General features: G+C 37.3%; 1 protein-coding gene across 5 annotated transcripts in view; it reads left to right on the forward strand.

Moving 5' to 3' along the window:
* The window catches only part of ATP8A1 (ATPase phospholipid transporting 8A1), a 218,574-nt gene that overhangs the window by 90,865 nt on the left and 106,723 nt on the right, over window positions 1–20,986 (forward strand). For all 5 annotated transcript variants that reach the window (XM_035005058.1, XM_035005062.1, XM_035005059.1 and 2 more), the window contains 5 exons: window positions 4,940–5,012; window positions 7,519–7,624; window positions 9,127–9,209; window positions 13,681–13,730; window positions 18,276–18,345. In XM_035005058.1, coding sequence (XP_034860949.1) covers window positions 4,940–5,012; window positions 7,519–7,624; window positions 9,127–9,209; window positions 13,681–13,730; window positions 18,276–18,345 — 382 coding nt within the window. The remainder of the gene's footprint in view (window positions 1–4,939; window positions 5,013–7,518; window positions 7,625–9,126; window positions 9,210–13,680; window positions 13,731–18,275; window positions 18,346–20,986) is intronic.

Consider the following 20,986-nt stretch of genomic DNA (forward strand, 5'->3'; position numbering starts at 1 on the left):
TATTCTCAGCATCCGTGTAGCCCTTAAGATGTGATTGTTTTCAGGGGCGCCTGGGTGGCTCAGTCGGTTAAGCGTCTGCCTTCTGCTCAGGTCACGATCCCAGAGTCCTGGGATCGAGTCCCGCATCAGGCTCCCTGCTCAGCGGGGAGCCTGCTTCTTCTCCCTCTGCCCTGCCACTCCTCCTACTTGTGCGCTTGCTCTCCCTCTCTCTCTCTATTTCCCTCTCCCTCTGTCCCTCTGACAAATAAATAAAAGAAAATCTTTAAAAAATAATAAAAAAATAAATAAATAAAAAAGATGTGATTGTTTTCAGCTATATATTTCCATAGCCATTTTTTTTCTTTTCCTAATGCTTACTGTGGGAAATTTCAAGCATAAACAAAAGTAGACAGATTACCCTTTCACTTACTTCCATAATACGCACCCAAATCCAATGTCATCTATACCTCTCCCTCACCATTATTTTGAAGCCAATCCCAGATAACATATTTGTTTTTCTTAACTATTTAATATAGAGTCCATACTGTTCTGATATATTTTTTGAAGTTAATGCTAGTGATGATGATTCTCCAAAAAGGATTTCCTTAATGTGTTCCGTGCTTAGTCATTTCACTGTGGTTTTTAGTATTATCATAGTATCAGTGGATAGTACTATTTTCTGGTCTTATTTATTTTCTCATTTCATCCTGGTCTATAATTATGTATGGAATGAGTGGTATTTATTTTTTCTCCTATAACAGCTAGACTCATGAAAACATCCTTCCAGGTGTGACTGTATAATAATGAGATCTAATGCATCCAAATTAATGTTAGTCTTCAAAGTAGTCACGTTGACAGCTAATTTATTTATTTCAATGATGCAGCCATTTCACAGAATGTTTTTGGAACACCTCTTTTGTAATTGCCTTCAGAAATACTTTGAGCCACACAGAAAAGCAGGTCTTAGGTCTTTGGTTAAAACTGATGTCTTTGGTTAAAACCGATGTCTAAAATATTATTGAATTCGATCACTTGTTTATATTCTTGGACTTGACATGACTCTGAATAACAAAGTCATTCCTAAAAATCAGATCTTCGTCTAAGGGATTTTGATTTGCAACCAATAGCATCATTTGAAAGCAGGAGGTGCAGATCCTTTCAAAATATGGTGCTTTACAGCCCCACTAAGTTTTACCTTCCAGTGTGAACATGGGTGTAGTATGTGTGTGTGCATAATGTATACATCTATTTTATGTGTAGGCTGTGCATCTATTACAGGTGGCTGACATGGATTTTGTTTCTTGTCTTTAATTTTTAATTTAAATTTAAGTTCATAATGCATTAACATGTTGCAAATTCCAAGGGTGTAAAGAGGGGAAGGTTTTTCTCCCTTCCCCGTCTTGGAGAACTCCTCTCCCCTCCCAGAGGCAGGCAGTGTAAACAATTTCAGATGTATCCTTCCAGATCTGTTCTACACATATACATGCATGTGTTTGTTTTCTCTCCTATATTTACAGAAAGTGAAGCATACTATACTCCCTGTTTTGTACCAGCTTTTCTTTTCACTCTGCGTCTTTGAGATCAGCCCAAGATCAGAAGAGCTTCCTGTTTTTTGTATAGCATTTGCTATGTGGATGTACCACAATGTTTTAAAGCAACATCCTTCATAGTACTTGAGTTATTTCTAATCTTTTGCTATTTAAAAAAAAAAAAGTGTGCTGCAGGGGCACCTGGGTGGCTCGGTTAGTTGAGCATCTGACTCTTGGTTTTGGCTTCGATCATGACCTCATGGCTCCTGAGATCAAGCCCCGCATTGGGCTCCGTGCTCGGCAGGGAGTCCGCCTCAAGATTCTCTTCCCTCGCCCCCTCTCTCCACTCATGGACGCATGCGTGTTCTCACTCTCTCGCAAATAAATAAATCTTTTTAAAAATGTGCTGCAAAGAATGAATTTGTGCATACAACATTTTGCACCAGGTAGATAGCTAGTATAAATTCCTAGAACTGGAATTACTGGATCAAAGGGATACATGCATTTTAAATTTTGGTAGAAATTGCCTAGTTGTTCTTCTTAGAAGTTTTGCCAATTTTCATACTCAGCAATGGTATGATTTATCTTTTTCATAATCACAACAGCACAGAATTGTCAAATTTATTTCTGCTAAATTGATGCAGTCATTTCTCTCATTATTGGGTAAACTGAAGTTTGTATTTAAAGGCACTCATATTTCCTCATCTCGTTGTTGGGCTGCATTGTTGATCTTTTTCATATTGCTTTCTATGAGTTCTTTCTGTCTTAGGGAAACTAACCTTCATTATATGAATTGGAAAGTTTTTCCCAGTTTTTGGCTTTTGATTTTGCTTGCAGTAGTTTTTTGCTATGCAGAAATGTTTTAGCTGTATACAGTCAGATTTATCTGTTTGTTTTGTTTTCTGGATTATGTGTGATACATAGGCTTTTTCCACTCTTATTTTTTAAATTTTCCCATATCTTAATTTTTATTAAATTGTACATCCATCTGGAGTTTATTTGGTTTAAGGTGAAAAGTATGGATCCAACTCTTTTTTCTTTTTTTCTAATGATTCCTTGGTTGACATGAATTTTGAATTTAAAAAAATTTCAAGGTCCCCATACTGTCATGTATGAAAATAGGTAATACTGATTAAACTATATACATTCTGAATTTTCTGTTAATTTTTAATGCCATAGGGATTCTTCATTTTTTTGTATAGTCAGGAAATAATTATTTACACTGTATCATAGTTTTTAAATCACCCAGCAAGAAGCTACCATTTATATGGTATTGTGGACTACCTGCTCCTTGTTCTCCTTACCCTTAATGTTACCCTCCCTATCTTATCCCTTCTTGCAAAACACCATCATTTCTTTTGTCTCTTTGTGTGCATAGTGCCTCTTGAAAATTTCTATGGAAAAATCTAACAAAATGTTGGTGTTGGCTTGCATTTGTATAAAATATATATAAAGCTTATTGCGCAGTTTGCAAATTCATAATTTTGTCAACGGATTTTAAATGATCACTTTTAATCCAGTTGGTTCTTATTTTGAAATGACACAAGCATCCTAATTTTATCTGTTTACATTTACTAAAGTGAACATTTTGTAAGATTTTAGAGAGGAGTGGTAAAAGCTCCATGCCTGAGTTATTCAACCCAGGCTATGTGGATTAGCAGATGAGTTGCTTATGGTTTTTATGATCTTGGAAAAGAAGTCACTTTCTGAGTGAAGAGTCCTTATTTAACATTATTCATGGTAGAAGCTTCATTGGTAAATGGAGGGTGGATTGTGTCCATGTAAAGATTTCAGTTGCATATCTAGTGTTATTTGTTATAAATACATTTGAAAGTTATATCTATTATGGTAACTGTGATTTATGAGATAAAAGGGTTTCTGGTGAGATTAATTAGACATATCTTCAGATTTGTGAAGGCTTTTAGTCTGGAATTCTTTGGAAAGAAAATAGACCTCCACATGCAAGATGTTACTGTGATTATTCCTTGACATTTCAATTTATCTAACAAATAAGAGGGAATGTATAACTAAGAACCATTAATAAATACATTTTAATAATAGGGAGACTTTATGGAGCCCCAGTAATAAACTGTTTTTAAGAAATGATAGTATTTGGAGGAGAAATGTATGCGAATTTTTTGAGTTCCCATTGATAAGTCATTTAAAAGATCTTGGATTTTTCCCTCCATCTTTAAAACTAGAGGAAGAGTAATAACGTGTTTATTCTGCCTCCTAGGGATGTTTTGAGAATTCAAAACTACTGCATGCTAATGAAGATGTACTGTTTTACAGTCCTCAATTAATAGATCAAACTACTACATGTAAATAAAGATGTATCTTATTATAAATGGTCTAACTTCCTTCTTTGGTTATATTTCATTGATACTGTGTATGTTTAATTATTTCAGATTCTTTTTTTCTTCAGTGATTTCTCCTTCCTTTCAAACTGCTGGCTTTAAAAATATGAAACTCTTGATATTTGGCACTTTGGTATTGATAATACTCTGTAACTGTAAAAATTATGATCAAAAGCTTTCTGGGCTACAGCTATTTAGTATTGGACACATTATTTTTCCTTGGTGAATTAATTCTAGAATTTTCTTCTATGCACAAAAGCTTAGATGTATACATTTTCACTGAACATTGCAAAGTACACCCTTTGGGTTTGACATTCCCACTTACGTGTTCCATGTTCTTCCTTTTAATCTCAACATTTTGGTATTAAATTGCATGACCATGAGATTCGTCATAGCTAGATTATAGAAGCAATTCTGACTCCATTTATTTCATATGACGTACGTTGTGTTTGCTCATCTGAAGATAGCCCCAACACAAAAAATCCCATACATTTTTATGATTTGTTCTTATATGTGCAGAACAAATGTGATATATACATAAATATATCAGATATTTCTTATTGATAGATGTTGACAAAATATATATAAGGCTTATTGCTCATATTTTTATATTCCATATAATCATGTAATGTTAGTCACTACAAATAAAGGTTTCTCATAGGCTAAAGTAAAAGAATTTTTTTTTATAATTACTTTATTCTCAAATTCTAAAAACTTGAAAAAAATTATGGAAATAGAAATTCACCTCTAGGTATTTTACTAGTAACAGTGTTGTTACTTTTTTAAAAATCTTTTTAAGCTTCATGTGGCTACAATGTAATTCCACCACTCCAGAAAAATGAGCTGTAAAGTACTATTTTTTTATTACACTGCGGAAGTCTATCACATTTTAGAATGCTTAAAAATAATGTATGGTTCAGTTATGAAATCTATGGCATCTTATCTAGAAATGCAGACTAAATTATATTTAATCTATTAAAGGTTTGCAGGCATAATGATTTACTTAAAAAGTAAGTTACAAATAGATCAGTGGCTTATATAAATGAACCAGGTTTGCTCCATCTTCCCCTTCAGGCAGAGCTCACAGTTCGGAGACGAAAAAACATTTAGTGATTCGTCATTGCTGGAAAACCTCCAAAATAATCATGTAAGCAACATAAAACTATTATCTTTTTGTTAATGAGTGAAAGCTAATGAGTAACTCTCAATTATCTTCCATGTTTATATATTTTTTTTTAGTTTCGTGATCATTTTTGATACTTACCAAAATCTGTTATTGTTAAATCCTTTTTACTTGGCCCACACAAATTCATGGCTGTTAGGAATTTAGTTTTGAAATTCTTGTTAATCAATATTCTGTCTTTTCAAAGTATCTTATATTAAATAATTAATAGAATTCTGTTTGTATAGAACAGCTCACTATTCACCATTTCAGACTATCTGTGGAAATGAATTACGTGCTCAAAATGGTACGCCAGTGCCCAATCTGTACAAAAAAAACTCCGGAAATTTCCATCCAATGTGACCGTTGTACTTATGAAGTTACTGACACTTACTAAAATTCCATCAGATCAAATGGTATGGCTTCCTAGAGTTTTAACCCCAGAACCTTTTCTCATCATCACTTCAAGCTCAATATGTCAAAACTTAAATTCGAACTCATTACCTCAATAAAAGCTCCTTGAGCACAGGTAACTTACTAACCTGTGTCCCTGGGTGGAGTTCTAGCAAGGTGTTCTTACAGGTATTTTTTGTATCCTTTCTTCTTAAGACAGCCTTCTATAGAATATGAGGTTCAGGATCCACAAGACCTAGACCACCTCTTCCCTCTGCGTTCTCAGGTTCAAATTGCTCCATCACCTATTTTAATTCTCTTTCTAGGAACTTAAGAGCTGCTTTGGATACCTCCTTTAGGGTCCATCTCTAGCTCTCTAGAATGGCCAAGCCCTTGTCAATAGTGACTTCTGGAATATATCCTAAATGTCTTCTTTACTTCATGCTCACTTTCCCTCCCTAGTCCAGACTGCTAGCGGGCCCTTGCCAGTTTCCCTGTATCCATCTTTGTTCCCCTCCAGTTCTTGTTGCACATGGTAACAGGAATGATGGACATGGACATCAAATCCCCTCACTTCCCTGTTTAAAACCTTTCTCTGGGGGCGCCTGGGTGGCTCAGTTGGTTGAGCATCTGCCTTCGGCTTGGGTCATGATCCCAGGGTCGTGGGATTGAGCCCCGAGTCTGGCTCCCTGCTCAGCAGAGAGCCTGCTTCTCCTCCCTCTGCCCCTCCCCACTTCCGTGCTGTCTCTCAAATAAATAAGTAAAATCTTTAAAAAATAAAAATAAAAAAAAATGAGACCTTTCTCAGGCTTCCCTCTTACCTTACAGAGTTACATGGTTAGGCCCCTGCCCAAGTCACCAACCTCACTTGAGCCACTCTTCCTTTCTTTCTCCTCAGGCCATACTGGCTTTTATTTTCTCAAACACACCTCATTCTTTCCTTCTATAGGATCTTTTCAGTCTTACCTGATTCCTGCTTGATGCAAAGTTCTTGGCTCAGTTCTTCATGAGGCTAAAACCTCAGCTTAAATCTCACATTCTCTTGAGAATAACCACAGAGTGGCCCAAATACATCACATGATGTTTGCACATTCTCTCCTTTATAGTCCTTTCACACCATAAGTAAATATTTGTGTCTTTATCTGTGTTCTGTCTTCCCCACAAGTTACGCTTCACACAGCGGGGACCATGTCTGTTTTGTCTACTGTACTAACCTGAAAAGAGATTTTTCAGATAATGCTGTGATTTATCTTTCCAATCACTTCATTTGTTTTTCGGTTGGTTGGTTTGTTTGTTTTAGCCTAAGAGCATAGAAGAATATTTTTTATTTAATATTTACCTCCATCAGGAACCAAACAGCAAGATGTTTAATTTAAAAGGTCTGGCTTCTGGGGCACCTGGGTGGCTCAGTCTGTTGGGTATCTGACTCTTGATCTCAACTCAGGTCTTGATCTCAGGGTCATGAGTTCTTAAAAAGAAAAAAAAAAAAAAAAAAAAGATCTGGCTTGTTTTCTCATATAAACTCAAAGTTCCTTGCAGAAAGGATCCACTTTTAGGTCTTCCTCAGGCTGTAAGAATCCATTGCATTGTACACAGCAATAGCTCAACCAATTCTTTCTATTTAGTAAAACATGTATCAGGTTAAGGTTGTCCTTTGTGGAGAGAGGAAGGACAAAGCATTACAGAGGAATCCCCTGCCATCATCACCCCAATACAAGATGGTGGAACCCCAGTAAGATCAGATGCCAGAAGTTTAAATCTAATCAGGAATTAGATCCAGATAAATGATCATTTTAGAATTTCTCTCCTATCTTCTGAGAACAGGATTTGATCTATCTACTTTTTTACACTGTGCTCTTTTCATTTGACACACCAAGTTGTTCTGTGTAAATGTTTGGAAAATGAATGAAAGAGTGTAAGAATGATTTTAGTTAAAAATATATTTTCTTCATAACAGATATTGGCTTCTTTGTTGTCTATAACCTCACACCTTCAATGCTTAACAGCTATAGTCTTAATAGACATGAAGTAATGTTGCTGTCATTACTGTCAAAATGTTTACATGAAAAGGGTTGAATTATGTGTTTATTTCTTACAGCCAACTGCACCTATAATATGTGAATTTCTTACAATGATGGCCGTTTGTCACACAGCAGTACCAGAGCGAGAAGGCGATAAGATTATTTATCAAGCAGCATCTCCAGGTACAAAGGAAGGAATTATAATGTATTTTTCCAGTGGAAAATTGTTCTGAAATTTGAGGTTGTCTAGAAAAAAATCAGTTTAATTTGAAAAAGTAAAATAACCAAGTTATGTTTTTTTTAGATAATAAAAATGTATTTACTAATTAGAAGAAATGTATTTACTGATTAGAAAAAAACGGAATTAAGTATATATGTTAAAATATATAACCTTATCTACATAATTTTTAGCATATGTCATAAATTGCATGTAAATTTGAATTTAAAAATTCACACAAAAAGTACTTCTTAATACACATAATAGGGTCTCCTCCCTTCTTTGAAAATAACCATTTCGCTTTCCTCTTCTGGAAATGATAATCAAGGAGCTTGTTGTGTATTTATTAGGATGAAGAAAGTTCACCATTTGAAAGGGATGCCGTAAAATATGTATTGGCATGGTTATCAATATTTAATGCCTAGGCTTAATTTTAAACCTATTTTCACTGTAAAATTGGGCAATTTGATGATTGCAAGATTTTAGGAAAGAGGGACAGGAACATACTTTAAAAAACCTTGTTTTTAAGTGTTTTAACTGTATCTTGCACCTGTGATCTTGTAGAATGTACCAAATTCCTAAAAAGCAGAAGAAATGTTACATCTCATATTGTTAGGATGGACACTATGTGAATGTTTCTTTTTTTTTTTTTTTAAAGATTTTATTTATTCATTTGAGACACAGAGATAGAGAGAGAGAGAGAGCATGAGCAGTGGGAGAGGCAGAGGGAGAGGGAGAAGCAGACTCCCCGCCGAGCCAGGAGCCCGATGCGGGACTCGATCCCAGGACCCTGGGATCATGACCTGAGCTGAAGGCAGACGCTTAACCATCTGAGCCACCCAGGCGCCCCTATGTGAATGTTTCTTATCCCACACCCTACCCTCAGCAACTAGAAAGTTTGATATAATATGGTGATGAAAGTAATATATAATAAAATAAACATCAGTTCAGTTATATCCATTTCTTTTTTTTTCTTTTTCCTTTGTCCAAGTTTCTCTTTTTTTAATTTGAGTAGAGTTGACACACACGTGTTACATTAGTTGCAAGTGTACAGTTTCATGCATTTATATCCATTTAAATTGAATCCTCAATTCGTATTTTTCTACAGTCAGTGGTTTAGGAGGAAAAGCATAAAACATAAGACAATCTTGTGCATTTATTTTGAGAAACTTTTTTATAGAACATTCTGGACCAAGGGTACATTTAAATTCCTTTCTTAGGTGTGTTGACTAACAGTCAAATATGATTCCTGGTTCCCTACGAGTCTCAAAACCTTAAGATGAGTCTACTCGTTCCTTTGGCATTGTCATATGATTTCAAAAGAAATGGATTTCAACAGGGACCAGAATAAACAGAATTTTAATTCTTTTAAAATTCAATAGAAAAACATAGTAATGTATTTCTTTTGTACTAGGGATAATTATTTTATCTCACCATGTATTTGCTTTCACCTTTTTTCCTAAAACAGATGAGGGAGCGTTGGTCAGAGCAGCTAAGCAACTGAATTTTGTTTTTACTGGAAGAACACCGGACTCAGTGATTATAGATTCAGTAAGTTATTTAGTTTTAAGTCTCTTTTTCATCAAAGTAATAACATGTGCATAACTTCAAAGATAAAATAATATCAAAGGATCATAATAAAATAGAGGTTCCCCACCCCAGAAGAAGCCACTTTATCTCTTTCTTCAGGCATTTATAAATGTCCTATTTTCAAAAACATATGTGATGAATGATATCTGTTTTGATTCTTCCATTTGAACATATCTACTGACTTTGTCTTCTGTTATGTTAAATGAGGATTTCTCTCTCTTGATTCACTATCCCTTCCTGGAATATATATTACTATGTGACTGTATATTATTGTAATTACATTACAGCTTTTAGTGAAACAAGTATTCAGACCTAATTTTTAAAATATGCAAAAGACTTGAACAAATATTTCAAAAAAGAAGATATATGAATGGCCACTGAGCACATGAAAAAAAAATCATTAGTCATCAGTGAAATGCAAATTAAAATCACAATGAGATGCTATATACCCACCAAAAAGACTAAAATTAAAAACATTGCAGCACCAAATGTTAATGAGAATATAGAACTAGTGGAGGACCCATGTGTTGTTAGTTGATGTGTAAAATGGCATGAGCCCTTTGGAAATCTTTTAGAGTTTTCTAACACAGGTAAACATGCACCTGACCCAGCAATTGTACTCAGTTACCCAGGAGAAATGAAAGCTTGTGTCCACAAACAGATACCTCATGGAATGTTCACAGCAGCTTTATTTAGAGTAGTCAAACCCTGGCAACAAACCAAACATCCATCAGCAAGAGAAGGGGTAAGCAAATTGTGATACACACTTACAGTGTACTATCGAAACGATAAAGAGGAAGGAATTATGGATTCATCAACAACATGGATAAATCTCAAAAACATTATGTTGAGCAGAAAAAGCTAGACACAAAGGAGTGCATCCTCTGGAGAGCAGACAAAAGTGATAATGGGAGTAGAATTCAGAACAGTGGTTGTCCCAGGGTTAGGGAGCAGATGGATTAGAGGAGAGCAAAAGGAATTTATGGGGTGATGGGAATGTTCTACATCTCGATGAAGGTGGTGGTTACACAGTTTTGTAAACGACACAGTTTCCACCAAACTGCATTTAGTGTCTGTGTCCTTTTTGTATATAAGTTGCATTTCACTAAAAAAATCATGATTTAGTGTTTTTTGTTTTGTTTTGTTTTGTTTTGTTTTTTTAAGATTTTATTTATTTGAGAGAGAGAGAATGAGAGACAGAGAGCATGAGAGAAAGGAGGGTCAGAGGGAGAAGCAGACTCCTTGCTGAGAAGGGAGCCCGATGCGGGGCTCGATCCCGGGACTCCAGGATCATGACCTGAGCCGAAGGCAGTCGCCCAACCAACTGAGCCACCCAGGCGCCTCATGATTTAGCGTTTGTTATTTTGCCTGCATAAGTATACAGTTGAACATTGTTGTATTCAGGATTTTTTTCCTTTCTTTAATTTTATGTTTCCTAATATAAATTATTTCCTGAAGATAATTTTTCCTTTATTTCCTAAAGATAAGTCCCTTACCTTGTTTTGTTTTGTTTTTTCAATTGCTTCATTTTCTTTCTACCTATTAGTGATTGTTCCCGTATCTTCTTAGTACACTCTAAGTCACACCAGGTAATCTGTCAGTTGGCAGTTCTTACCTTGAGACATGCCCATCCATGGCTCTAGAAGTTCACCATTCTTTTCGGTCTATGCCGTCTTTGTTCTAAGGCCTGTTTCTACAACACTGGGAATCCCTTTTGATTTTCTTCTGTTTGAGACTATTTGCTGTGTCTCAAATCTTCTTTCCTAGTGACCTTCCCTGTTTTGACAGAACACATTTCATGTTTGTTTCTTCAGGTTAAACAGTCATTCAGGAAGAAGAAGACACAGTAGTGATAGCCCTCATTAAGTCCAGCTCCTGACTCTTGGGCTCTGAGATGCACTGGTTGATGGGTCACCATTTTGTTCATGGTTGTCATCCTGGAATTGCTTTATCATCTTCCTGAGAACTTTCTTTACTTCTATCCTGTGTTAGATCTTCAATTCCTAAATCCCATGACAAGAATGTTCTTGGTTTACTCTTTTACCTCTGTGGAATACATTTTTTAGTGGCTTTTTGGGAAAAGATACATGGGGAGTAACTTATTTTGTAGTCCTTTCAAGTCTAAACGTTTTCCATGCTACTGTTATACTTAATTGATAGTCCAGATGAATATAGAATTAAGGGATAGAAATTATTTTCCTTAGTAATTTTAATTTTTCCACTATTTTCTGGTTTCCAGGACACCTCATTGAGAAATCAGAAGCTATTTTGATTCCACATCTTTTGTGCCTTGCCCCTACCCACTCTCCCACACTCTGGAAGGTTCTAGGATCTTTCTCCCAAGAGTTTGGATATTTCATGGCAGTGTGCCTTAGTGGGAATATTTTTAACCCACTGTACTGAGCACTGGTGGACCCTTTTCCATTTGGAAAATTCAGTTCTGGAAATTTTTTCTTAAATAATTCCATTTTCCTTCCCTCTTTTTGCCCTGTTCTCTCTCTTCAGAATTCTTGAACTAACCGTTAGCTTTTCACTAATGCTTTTCATGCCTTTGACTTTTTGCTCTGCTTTTTGGAAGTTTACATCAGCTTTATCTTCTTAACTTTCTATTCATGTTTTTTGTTTCTAATTTCTGCTCCCATGTTTTTGGTTTTGAGAAGTTTGTTTTGTTCTTTCAGTATTTCTTTTTAATAGTATCCTGTTCTTGTTTCATGAATGTCATATTCTCTGAGAGAAATAATGATCGTTTTTTGAAATTTTCATTTAAAAAATTTTACAGGCATTTAACAAAGCACTTAATTAAAAAGCATTTAGAAGCCTTTAGTTAAACTATAGTTTTTACCAGAATATAAAATTGTCTCAAACTATCACTGCAGTTGTTTTGCAGTGATTATAGTTTTGGGAAAAGCATGCTTCACCAAAAGTTAAATATCAGCTCTCAGATGTTCTTCTCCAAAGTTTCTCATTTTCCACTTAGGAGAAAAGAGCAGCATTTAATTACTGTAGCCCTTGCATATGGGGTGTGTGATAGGCTCTACTAGATTTTTGACACAAATTGCAATATGCAGAATAATAAGGCCAGTCTCCTCCCAAACTACCAAAGAGCAGCAACCAGGGTATAAGTAGTAATCATAAAAACATAAGAATTATTATAAACAGTCTTATTGTTTCACACATTTTTTTCATAGGTCCCCTTAAAAAGCATATCCTGGCTTATGCAGCAATATTTCCAAGGGTGTAAAACACTGCAGAAAAGCTTTATGCCACCAGGAAGCCACAGTAATCAGTTCCAATGTAGAAAAGAAAACACGACATATGACGCATGTGACAGACCACTTCAGTCTGGTGTTGAAACTAATTGCGGAGGCATCCAGGACCCGCCCACCAGCCCCTCGTGCCCATCAGGAAACCCAAACTGAAACTTCATTGGTCCATGGGAAATTTTGTTTTTGAATTCTTTTTCCTCCAAATTGCTTCTGTCTGTTGGTTTTGGATATCTCTGTTCCATGTTAGTGTCCTTGGATGTCTGTCAGTTTTGGATATCTCTGTTCCATGTTAGTGTCCTTGGATGTCTGTCAATCATTGGTACTCTCATGGTTAAGAAGAAGGAACTTGAAAGCAGATGTGGCGGTTCAGAGCCTGAGGGGAATATTTGTCTACACTGAGCTCTACTGTAGGGTGGTCTGGGGGGATTCGTTTGGGAAGTCATGGCGTCTGTACCTCTAAGGCTTCTCTTGAGCTTGTTGAATTCCCCAGAGAGTAACTCCCCATTTCTGCCTGGAAAGGTCTGGCTAAGTTGGTTGGGATATTGGGGCCCAGCGTTTAATATATTTAATATGAATATGATAACAATACCATGTCTTCAACTGTGCCAGTCAATTCTAGACAAAAGATTCTTCTAGACCAAAGGAAGGGCCAGTGCTGAGAGCTCTTTTCAAGTGGCTCTTACCCAGTTCTCCCCATTTTAGGCCCCTTTTTTTACCTCACAATTCTAGAGCCAACTGCTTTTTCACATCCTTAAACCACTTAAGGATCATATGGTACAAATCAGGTGGGTTCTCAGCTTTTCCCATGACCACTATAGCATTCAGCCTTCTTGGATCTGCTAAGATCCCACTCACTCATCTGTGTTCTAGCTTCCAAATTTCTGGTGCTATTGTCTCTTTTCTTATTTCCCTGCCATTGTAAGCTTCTTTCTTTTTAAAGTGTTTACTATCGTTTTAGTGAGACTTTGGGAAAGACAGAGATTAAATGTGTATGTTCCATCTTCCCTCTTAACCTGAAAGTTAATAAATTCACTTAAAGAGGATATATTCAGAAGGGATGCTTTGTTTTTGTTATTTTTTACATTAAAACTTCATGCATAGGGTTTATTCCAAGAAGCCAAAGATACTTCCAACATGGTATAATCATGTATTCCTTTCCTTCATAGCTGGGGCAAGAAGAAAGATATGAATTACTCAATGTTCTGGAATTCACCAGGTAAGACATCTGCTCTGTGATTTGTATCTGTAAGATAAATTTCTACATATGTTTGGTTTTTTTCCCTTTTAAATAACTAGAAAGTAGGCTTTATTTTTTAACTAAATTTGTTTAGAAAAAATATTAATTTAAAATCTGTAGTATAGCTTGTAATTGTCATAGGTGCTGAGAAATCATAAACACCTATCTTCAGAGTATTGCCAGACATGACTCCTGGAGGCAGTGTAAAATTATTTTTGAACAAAGCTGGTATGCGTCACAACTGTGAGGTATAGGACCAGGAGTCTTAGGGCTGGTGATCTGGAAACATCGTTACACTTAGAGGCAGCAGGATTTATGTGTACTGAAGCCGAATAAAGAGTTAGGAACCCAGCAGTCTAATTCTGTGTTCATTGTATCTAACTATCTTTGGGATTTCAGAAACCATATTCAACTCTCTGTTCAGTATAAAACCAGTTACGATTTAGTAGGAAAAAGCAGAAATCAAGGAGGTTATCCTACTTAACTTTATTAAGGTCAAATAGTGGAGACCTTCTAGGAATAATCAGCCATATGTCTAGGAGTTTGGCTTTTTATTTTTGCATGACTACGTTGTTTCTGAACTAATACGCTCTTAAGGCAAATAGGCCTCCATTAACAGACAGGATAGTCTTTAAAGATTGCATCACCATCGGGCGCCTGGGTGGCTCAGTCGTTAAGCGTCTGCCTTCGGCTCAGGTCATGATCCCAGGATCCTGGGATCGAGCCCCGCATTGGGCCCCCTGCTCAGCAGGAAGCCTTGTTCTCCCTCTCCCACTCCCCCTACTTGTGTTCCCTCTCTCGCTGTGTCTCTCTCTGTCAAATAAACAAATAAAATCTTTAAAAAAAAAAGATTGCATCACCATTAACAATAGGACACTTAGGGCCAGGCCACAGGCAGGAAGTAACACTGCTGTTCAAGGAAATAAGTGTTCACTTATCTTCTTGAACTTTCTCCTACATAAGACAATCTTGTACACTGACTAGAAAAGGCATTTCCTGCAGTATGAAGGTTCCTCAAAAAGTTAAAAATAGAACTACTCTATGATCCAGCAACTGCACTACTAGGTATTTACCCAGGAGATACAAAAATATGGATTCAAAGGGACACACGCACCGTGATGTTTATAGCATCATCAACAATAGGCAGATTATGGAAAGAGCCCAAATGTACCTCAGCTGATGAATGGATAAAGATGTGGTATATATGCACAATGGAATATTACTCAGCCATCAAAAAGAATGAGATATTGCCATTTGCAATGACAAAGATAGAGCTAGAGTATTATGCTAAGCGAAATAAGTCTGTCAGAGAAAGACAAATACCATAGGATTTCACTCACGTGTGGAATTTAAGAAACAAAGCAAACAATCATAGGGAAAAGAGAGAGGCAAACCAAGAAAAAGACTCTTAACTATAAAGAACAAACTGATGGTTACCAGAGGGGAGGTGGATGGGGGCATGGGTTAAGCAGGCGATGGGGATTAAGGAGGGCACTTGTGATGAGCACTGGGTGATGCATGGAAATGCTGAATCACTAAATTGTACACCTGAAACTAATATTACACTGTATGTTAACTAACTAGAATTTACATAAAAACTAAAAAAATAATAAAAACACGTAACTTACTGGAAAAAAAAAAAAAAAGAAAAGGCATTTCCTTTTCAGTGCCAGCTTTGGTTGCTATCTTGGTTGGGAGTGACCACATGCCATTGGTTAATATCAAAAATAGTGGGGTCTGTCTAATGTATTATTTAAACACTATTTTCCTTTCTTGTATGCACTGCAAGGCTCAAGGGAAAATGCATGAGAAGTTGATGAGTAACTGTAATAGAGTATTTCCAAAATGTATCCCCCACCTTTTTTTTTTATGTCGAAGTGGCTGTTTTTCCTAAGTCTACTTGCTTTATACCTGCAAAATATTATAAGTAATATATCAATTAGCATTTGGGTATGTTTGTTTATTAACACACACCCTTGAAGCACCACAAAGAAAAATAAAGCAAGGTTAGGGGTTTAGGGTCTTTCAGGATGCAGTGTTGGGGGTGGGCGTAAGGATGAAAGTGAGAAGAGTAACTATGGAGGTCTTAAAAGAGATTCTGGAAAAAACATTAGTGGTTTAGACTAGGATGATGGTAGCACAAAGAAAGTGAAGTTGATAGAATCCAGATACCTTTTGGAAGAATGTCAGGGGGCCTTTGGGATGGATTGGAGTTAGAAGAAGAAAAGAGGGAGGGGTTGGAGTCTCTGGTGTGAACAGCTGGGTGGGTAGGGGTACCATTTACCCAGATGGCACATACAGGGATAGGAATAGATGTGCAGGATGAGATGTTTGAATTTGTTATGTTTGAGATGCCCGTGAGATACACACATGGAGGTGTCAGAGGTAGGCACTGGATGTGAGGGCCTGGAACACAAAAGAGAAGCCTATGGCTGAGATATAAATGTGGTAGTCGTTGGCCTGTAAATGGTCATCAAAGCTACAAAGATGAATTGGATCTCCTGGAAATATAGAGTGAGGGAAACAAGAAAGGCTGAGGATTGCACTATGACTAACTCCAACTTCTAAGGGTTGATTAGAAGGACAAGAAGCAAAAGAGACTGCTTTGTAGCTAGAGATGTGGAGGATAAAGAGAGGATAAGACCACAGAGCCAAGAGAAGAGGCTTTTTTTTTGAGGTGACAGTGGTCATCTGTGTCAGAGACCCACAGCAAGGTTAGGTGAACTAAAGGTGGACCGTATTTGCTGGATTTAGCCGTTCAGTGGGTGGGTCAGGAGAGAAGCCAGGTGGGAATGATGGGGATGCACTGGGGGTGGGGGGCGCACACAGGGGATGTAAGTAGAGATCGTCGGTGTGTGCAGCAGTTGTTTGGAGTTGAGTCGTGAGGGGGATGAGGCTCGGTGGGAGTGGATTGTTTGGGCTGAGTTTTGTAGGCGAGAGACTCCAACGTGTTTAAGTACTTATGAGAGAGACCCTGTTGAGAAGGGGACAATGAAGACTCAGGGGAGAGCAGCATAACTTTAGGAGTGAGGTTACTGAGAAAGAGAGGGGGTTCACAGCACATGGGAAAGGAAGGTCTCTGAGAGGAAAAGAAACACCCCCTCCGTTGTCAGGAAAAGAGGCAGAGAGGATGGTGACCAGCAGAGAATTGTGTGAATGTGTAGGTGTTAATGGCAGAAAGGATAAGAATTCTTGTCTGAGGCTTCCATAAGGTGAATTGCAAAAATTCCAAGGGTCCAGAGGATGAGGGTGCATTAAAGACTTGGAGAATGGAGAAGGTGTTCCAAGTCCTGCAGATGGTGAGAGAGCGAGCTTATTAGAAAGAGGACGGCAGGGAGCATGCAAGTGACAGCATATCATGGATTTCCTAAGCTCTGTGGCAGGGCGACTTTCCTCCAGTCCATCCATCTACTCTGATGCTAAAGAAAGGGTTCCCATTTACCCAGGATTTGGGCATTCTGCCAGGAGAAGAAAAGAGCAGGAAAGTTCGTGAGCTTGGGACCATCTCATTAAAGTTGGAGTAAGAGAGGCACCAAGAAGGGCTGAGACAAAATATAGAATGTGCAATGTCCTTGTGAAGAGGGCCCAGGTAAATGTCTTCCCGAAGTGCAGGGATGGCCGTCGGAGGAACCCACACAGTGGAGATTAGAGATGGAGACACAGAGGACTGAATATTTCTAGACGCCTTGGAAAGAAACTCCTAACTGTATGCTAGGACACCATATCTTGGCTACTTTATATTGGACTCATTTTCGTTTTTAGCAGAATGTTGCAAGGTAAAACAAATAAATACAGACGCTTGAGAGAAGTCTCTTCCCCCCCTCATTTCTGGAGAGAATGCTGATACATACTTGGTTCCTAATGAGGCACGTCCTATGCAGGGCTGTGCCAGTTTGTTCTACTCACTGTTACTTGCTGTCTCTGCAGATGCTGTATATTTAACTAACATTTTTATATCGCCAACACAAGGTTAAAATGTTTGTGCTCATTAGCTTAGCTTGGTAATGCGAATAGATTTTTTACATGCTGCCTGTGGCTTGCTAGAAATCATTGAGAAGTAACAGTTTGTGAAAGCTGAAGTCAGTTTTAAAGGGCTAGTGTTTGCCTTTCTGTGTGATTTGGGTATGTATTTAACGATGGATTATTATTTCTGTTTGCGTTAAAAGCTATAACATACAATTCATCTTATTAGATACTGACTTAAAGATTTTTGAAATCTGAAAACATTGAACCAGAACTCTCCTCTGCCCAGGTGGCTCCTAACTCCTGCAGGTTTCCCAAGATCCATTTTGTAAATTATTCCTTTAGGGCAGTGGATGGTACCCTGGTGCCTTACAAAACAGAATGTAACTCTCGAAGGTACCCAGACCACACACCCAGGGGATGGTTTGTATCTGTGGAAGGATAGGGCTCATAATTTGGTAAAATTTATTTTTCACTGTGAGTATTAAAATATGTGAGGCATGACAAACATATATATGCATATGCTCAGTATGATGACACATTATGGAAAACCTCTTTCAGCGCGAGAAAAAGAATGTCAGTGATTGTTCGGACTCCGTCCGGGAAGTTACGACTTTACTGCAAAGGAGCTGTAAGTTTTTATTTTTGTCTTTTACAGTTTTGATTTATGATGATTTATAATGTATACATTCAGCATTCTGCTATGGAAATGTAACACAGATGTTTAGCATAAAGTTGCTGACATCCACTTTCCTTGGTGTTTTATAGTAATAGCGTTCAGCCTCTTCTGGTGAAATGTGGAATTCCTTCTGGGTAAATTTGGTGCTTTGAAAAAATTTGGCCTAGTTTATTTATAGAATTCAATTTTGATACTTAATATTTGAGGCTTATATTATAAAATACATTAGAAGACAATTAAATCAGAAAATGCTTTGAAATTAGAAATGTAGTGATCCACACCAGTTTGAATGTAATTTTTTAAAGACTATAGAAATGGGGGGAGGTGCGGGGATGGATCACAATTACTGCTATAATTTCATGATATGGTCATTACTATTTGTCTTGCATTGTTTTCATTATAAAAGAATTTCTGACTATTGGTTGGCTTTGGTATATTGGCAGGTTATATTGACAGAAAGAGTAATATGTCATTCAAAGTGATTTTTCCTAGATAAAATATGTTTACACTCATGGAAAAATAAGGAGTCTACTGACCAGTCTACTCATAGAAAAAAAAAAAAGGAGGCTTTTGTTCCAACAATTATTATTTTCCTTCTGAATTAGCCTTTCCAGGTACCTAGTCTACTTGGACTAGTCAGGTAACTTACCAGCCTGGAACTTTCCAAATTTAAATACAATCAACAACCTTGATTTATTAAATGAAACTTAGAAACTGCACTTATGAGGAAACCAAACTTATTACTTAAATTTTTGTTGAAAATGTTTTTCAGTGCCTTGGTTTTAAAGCATTGAAATGCAGTTTTTGAATGCCTTGGTTTTAAAGCATTTTGGTAGAATTATTTCATGATGTCTCATAAATTTAGTTTTAGAATTCCTCTGGTTGTTGATTGAAACAACTAGTATTTATTCATTGTGTGCACTTTATCTACCAGACTCTCAACTGGATTTTGGAGAAAGGAAGATAAGACCCAACACTTGTCAGGAACTAAGCTGAGTCAGGGAAATATATATAAAGAGAAGTTTAGGATACAATATTGAGGTATATTGTAAAGCTCTTCCACATTCCAGTGGTAGCATTCATTGATAATGGAATAAAGAGAGCTTTTAAGACCTTCTACTTTAAACGGTTATGTGTCCAGTTTGCACCCAACTCACATCCTTCTTTTCTTAGTTTTGAGTAATCTCCCATCTAGAACCTTTGTTTGGGGAGTTAAAGCATTGAATAAAAAATAAAAACATTGGACTTCCTTTTTGAATAATCATGGAGGTAGTTTGCATACATTAACTTGCTTATTGTATTGTTTCCCCTCGCTACCAAGTTGGCTATGAAATGTGGTTGAATACTAAAAAGGCAGAAACATGTAAAACCAGGTACATTTGAGAACTGCATGTAGTTTGGCAGAGAATAGTAGATTCAAGGCTGGAAAGGTGGACATGCTTTAGGTCATGGGGTTTTTTTCATGCTCAAGAACTTGTACTTTTTTCTGAATTGTTCTGATGCCATTTGGGAAGATGACTTAAGGCAGAAAGGAGATGCATACGGAGTTCCCGTTGATGCTATTGACTATAGTCCAAGAGTTGATAAGAGGATCTGAACTAGGACAGTTGCAGAGAGGATTGAGAAGACAGAGATTTAGGATTTAGTAATTGATTACATGTGGGTGATAAGGGAAACCATGGTCTAGGATTATTATCCAATTTGGACTTGGCTGAGTAGATGAAGTGGTACCACTTCCCATGATAGAGGGTTGGGAGCTACATCTGGGCCAAGAGGCAGAGATGCTTGGATTTCACAGGGGAAGGAACCTGGGATGCTGGTACAAAGTGTAGCTGGAAGGTAAAAGCAGGGGATTGATGAGATCTTGTAAGAAGGAAATATTACATGAAAAGAGAGGAGGGCTAAGGGTGAGGAGTAGAGGATCTAAAAAGAGAGATCAGAATTGGGAAGAGAGTCTGAGGAGTGTTGATTCCCTGGTAGAGTGAATAATCAACAGTGACATGTGCAACAGAAGACTTAAGTAGTTAAGAGTCAGTTAAGGAGTCAGCTAATACTTTCCAGTCAAGTCAACACAGTCTGCTCAAACTTTAATGTTTCTCCTCTATTCCAAATCTATGACAGTGATGGATACAGTATAAAGAGAGAGCAGAAAGGTAGAGCCAGGCTTAAAAACAAGATAAATATCTTTGAAGCCCCAAACAGGAATAGAAAATCAGCGTGGTACACTGAACTGAGGTCTTGAGTTGAATGGGGTAGGAGTCCCAGGCCCGGGGTCAGGATCAGGGAGCAGTGGTTGGAATTTGGTTTCTGTAAGACGGTGGAGGCAAATAGTGCTTTCTGTAAAATGTGGATAGGAGCCAGCCTCCCCTCTTTGATGCCTGAGATGGTGGTGAGCTTCCTAATCCTGAGAAGAGACTAAGAAAAACTCATGCCAACTCTGCTGGGGGGAGTATATAAAACCACTAGATTGGGGTATGCACAAGCAGAGAAAGCAAAACTAAGATAGACACATGAGGAAATCTCGTTCCAAAGAGTACAAGCACATAAACAACCGGACATGAATTCACTCCAGGTGAAATCATTTGTGTAGACA

Source organism: Mirounga leonina, unplaced genomic scaffold, assembly GCF_011800145.1.
Source record: "Mirounga leonina isolate KUSES-001 unplaced genomic scaffold, KU_Mleo_1.0 Mir_129, whole genome shotgun sequence".
NCBI lineage: Eukaryota > Metazoa > Chordata > Mammalia > Carnivora > Phocidae > Mirounga > Mirounga leonina.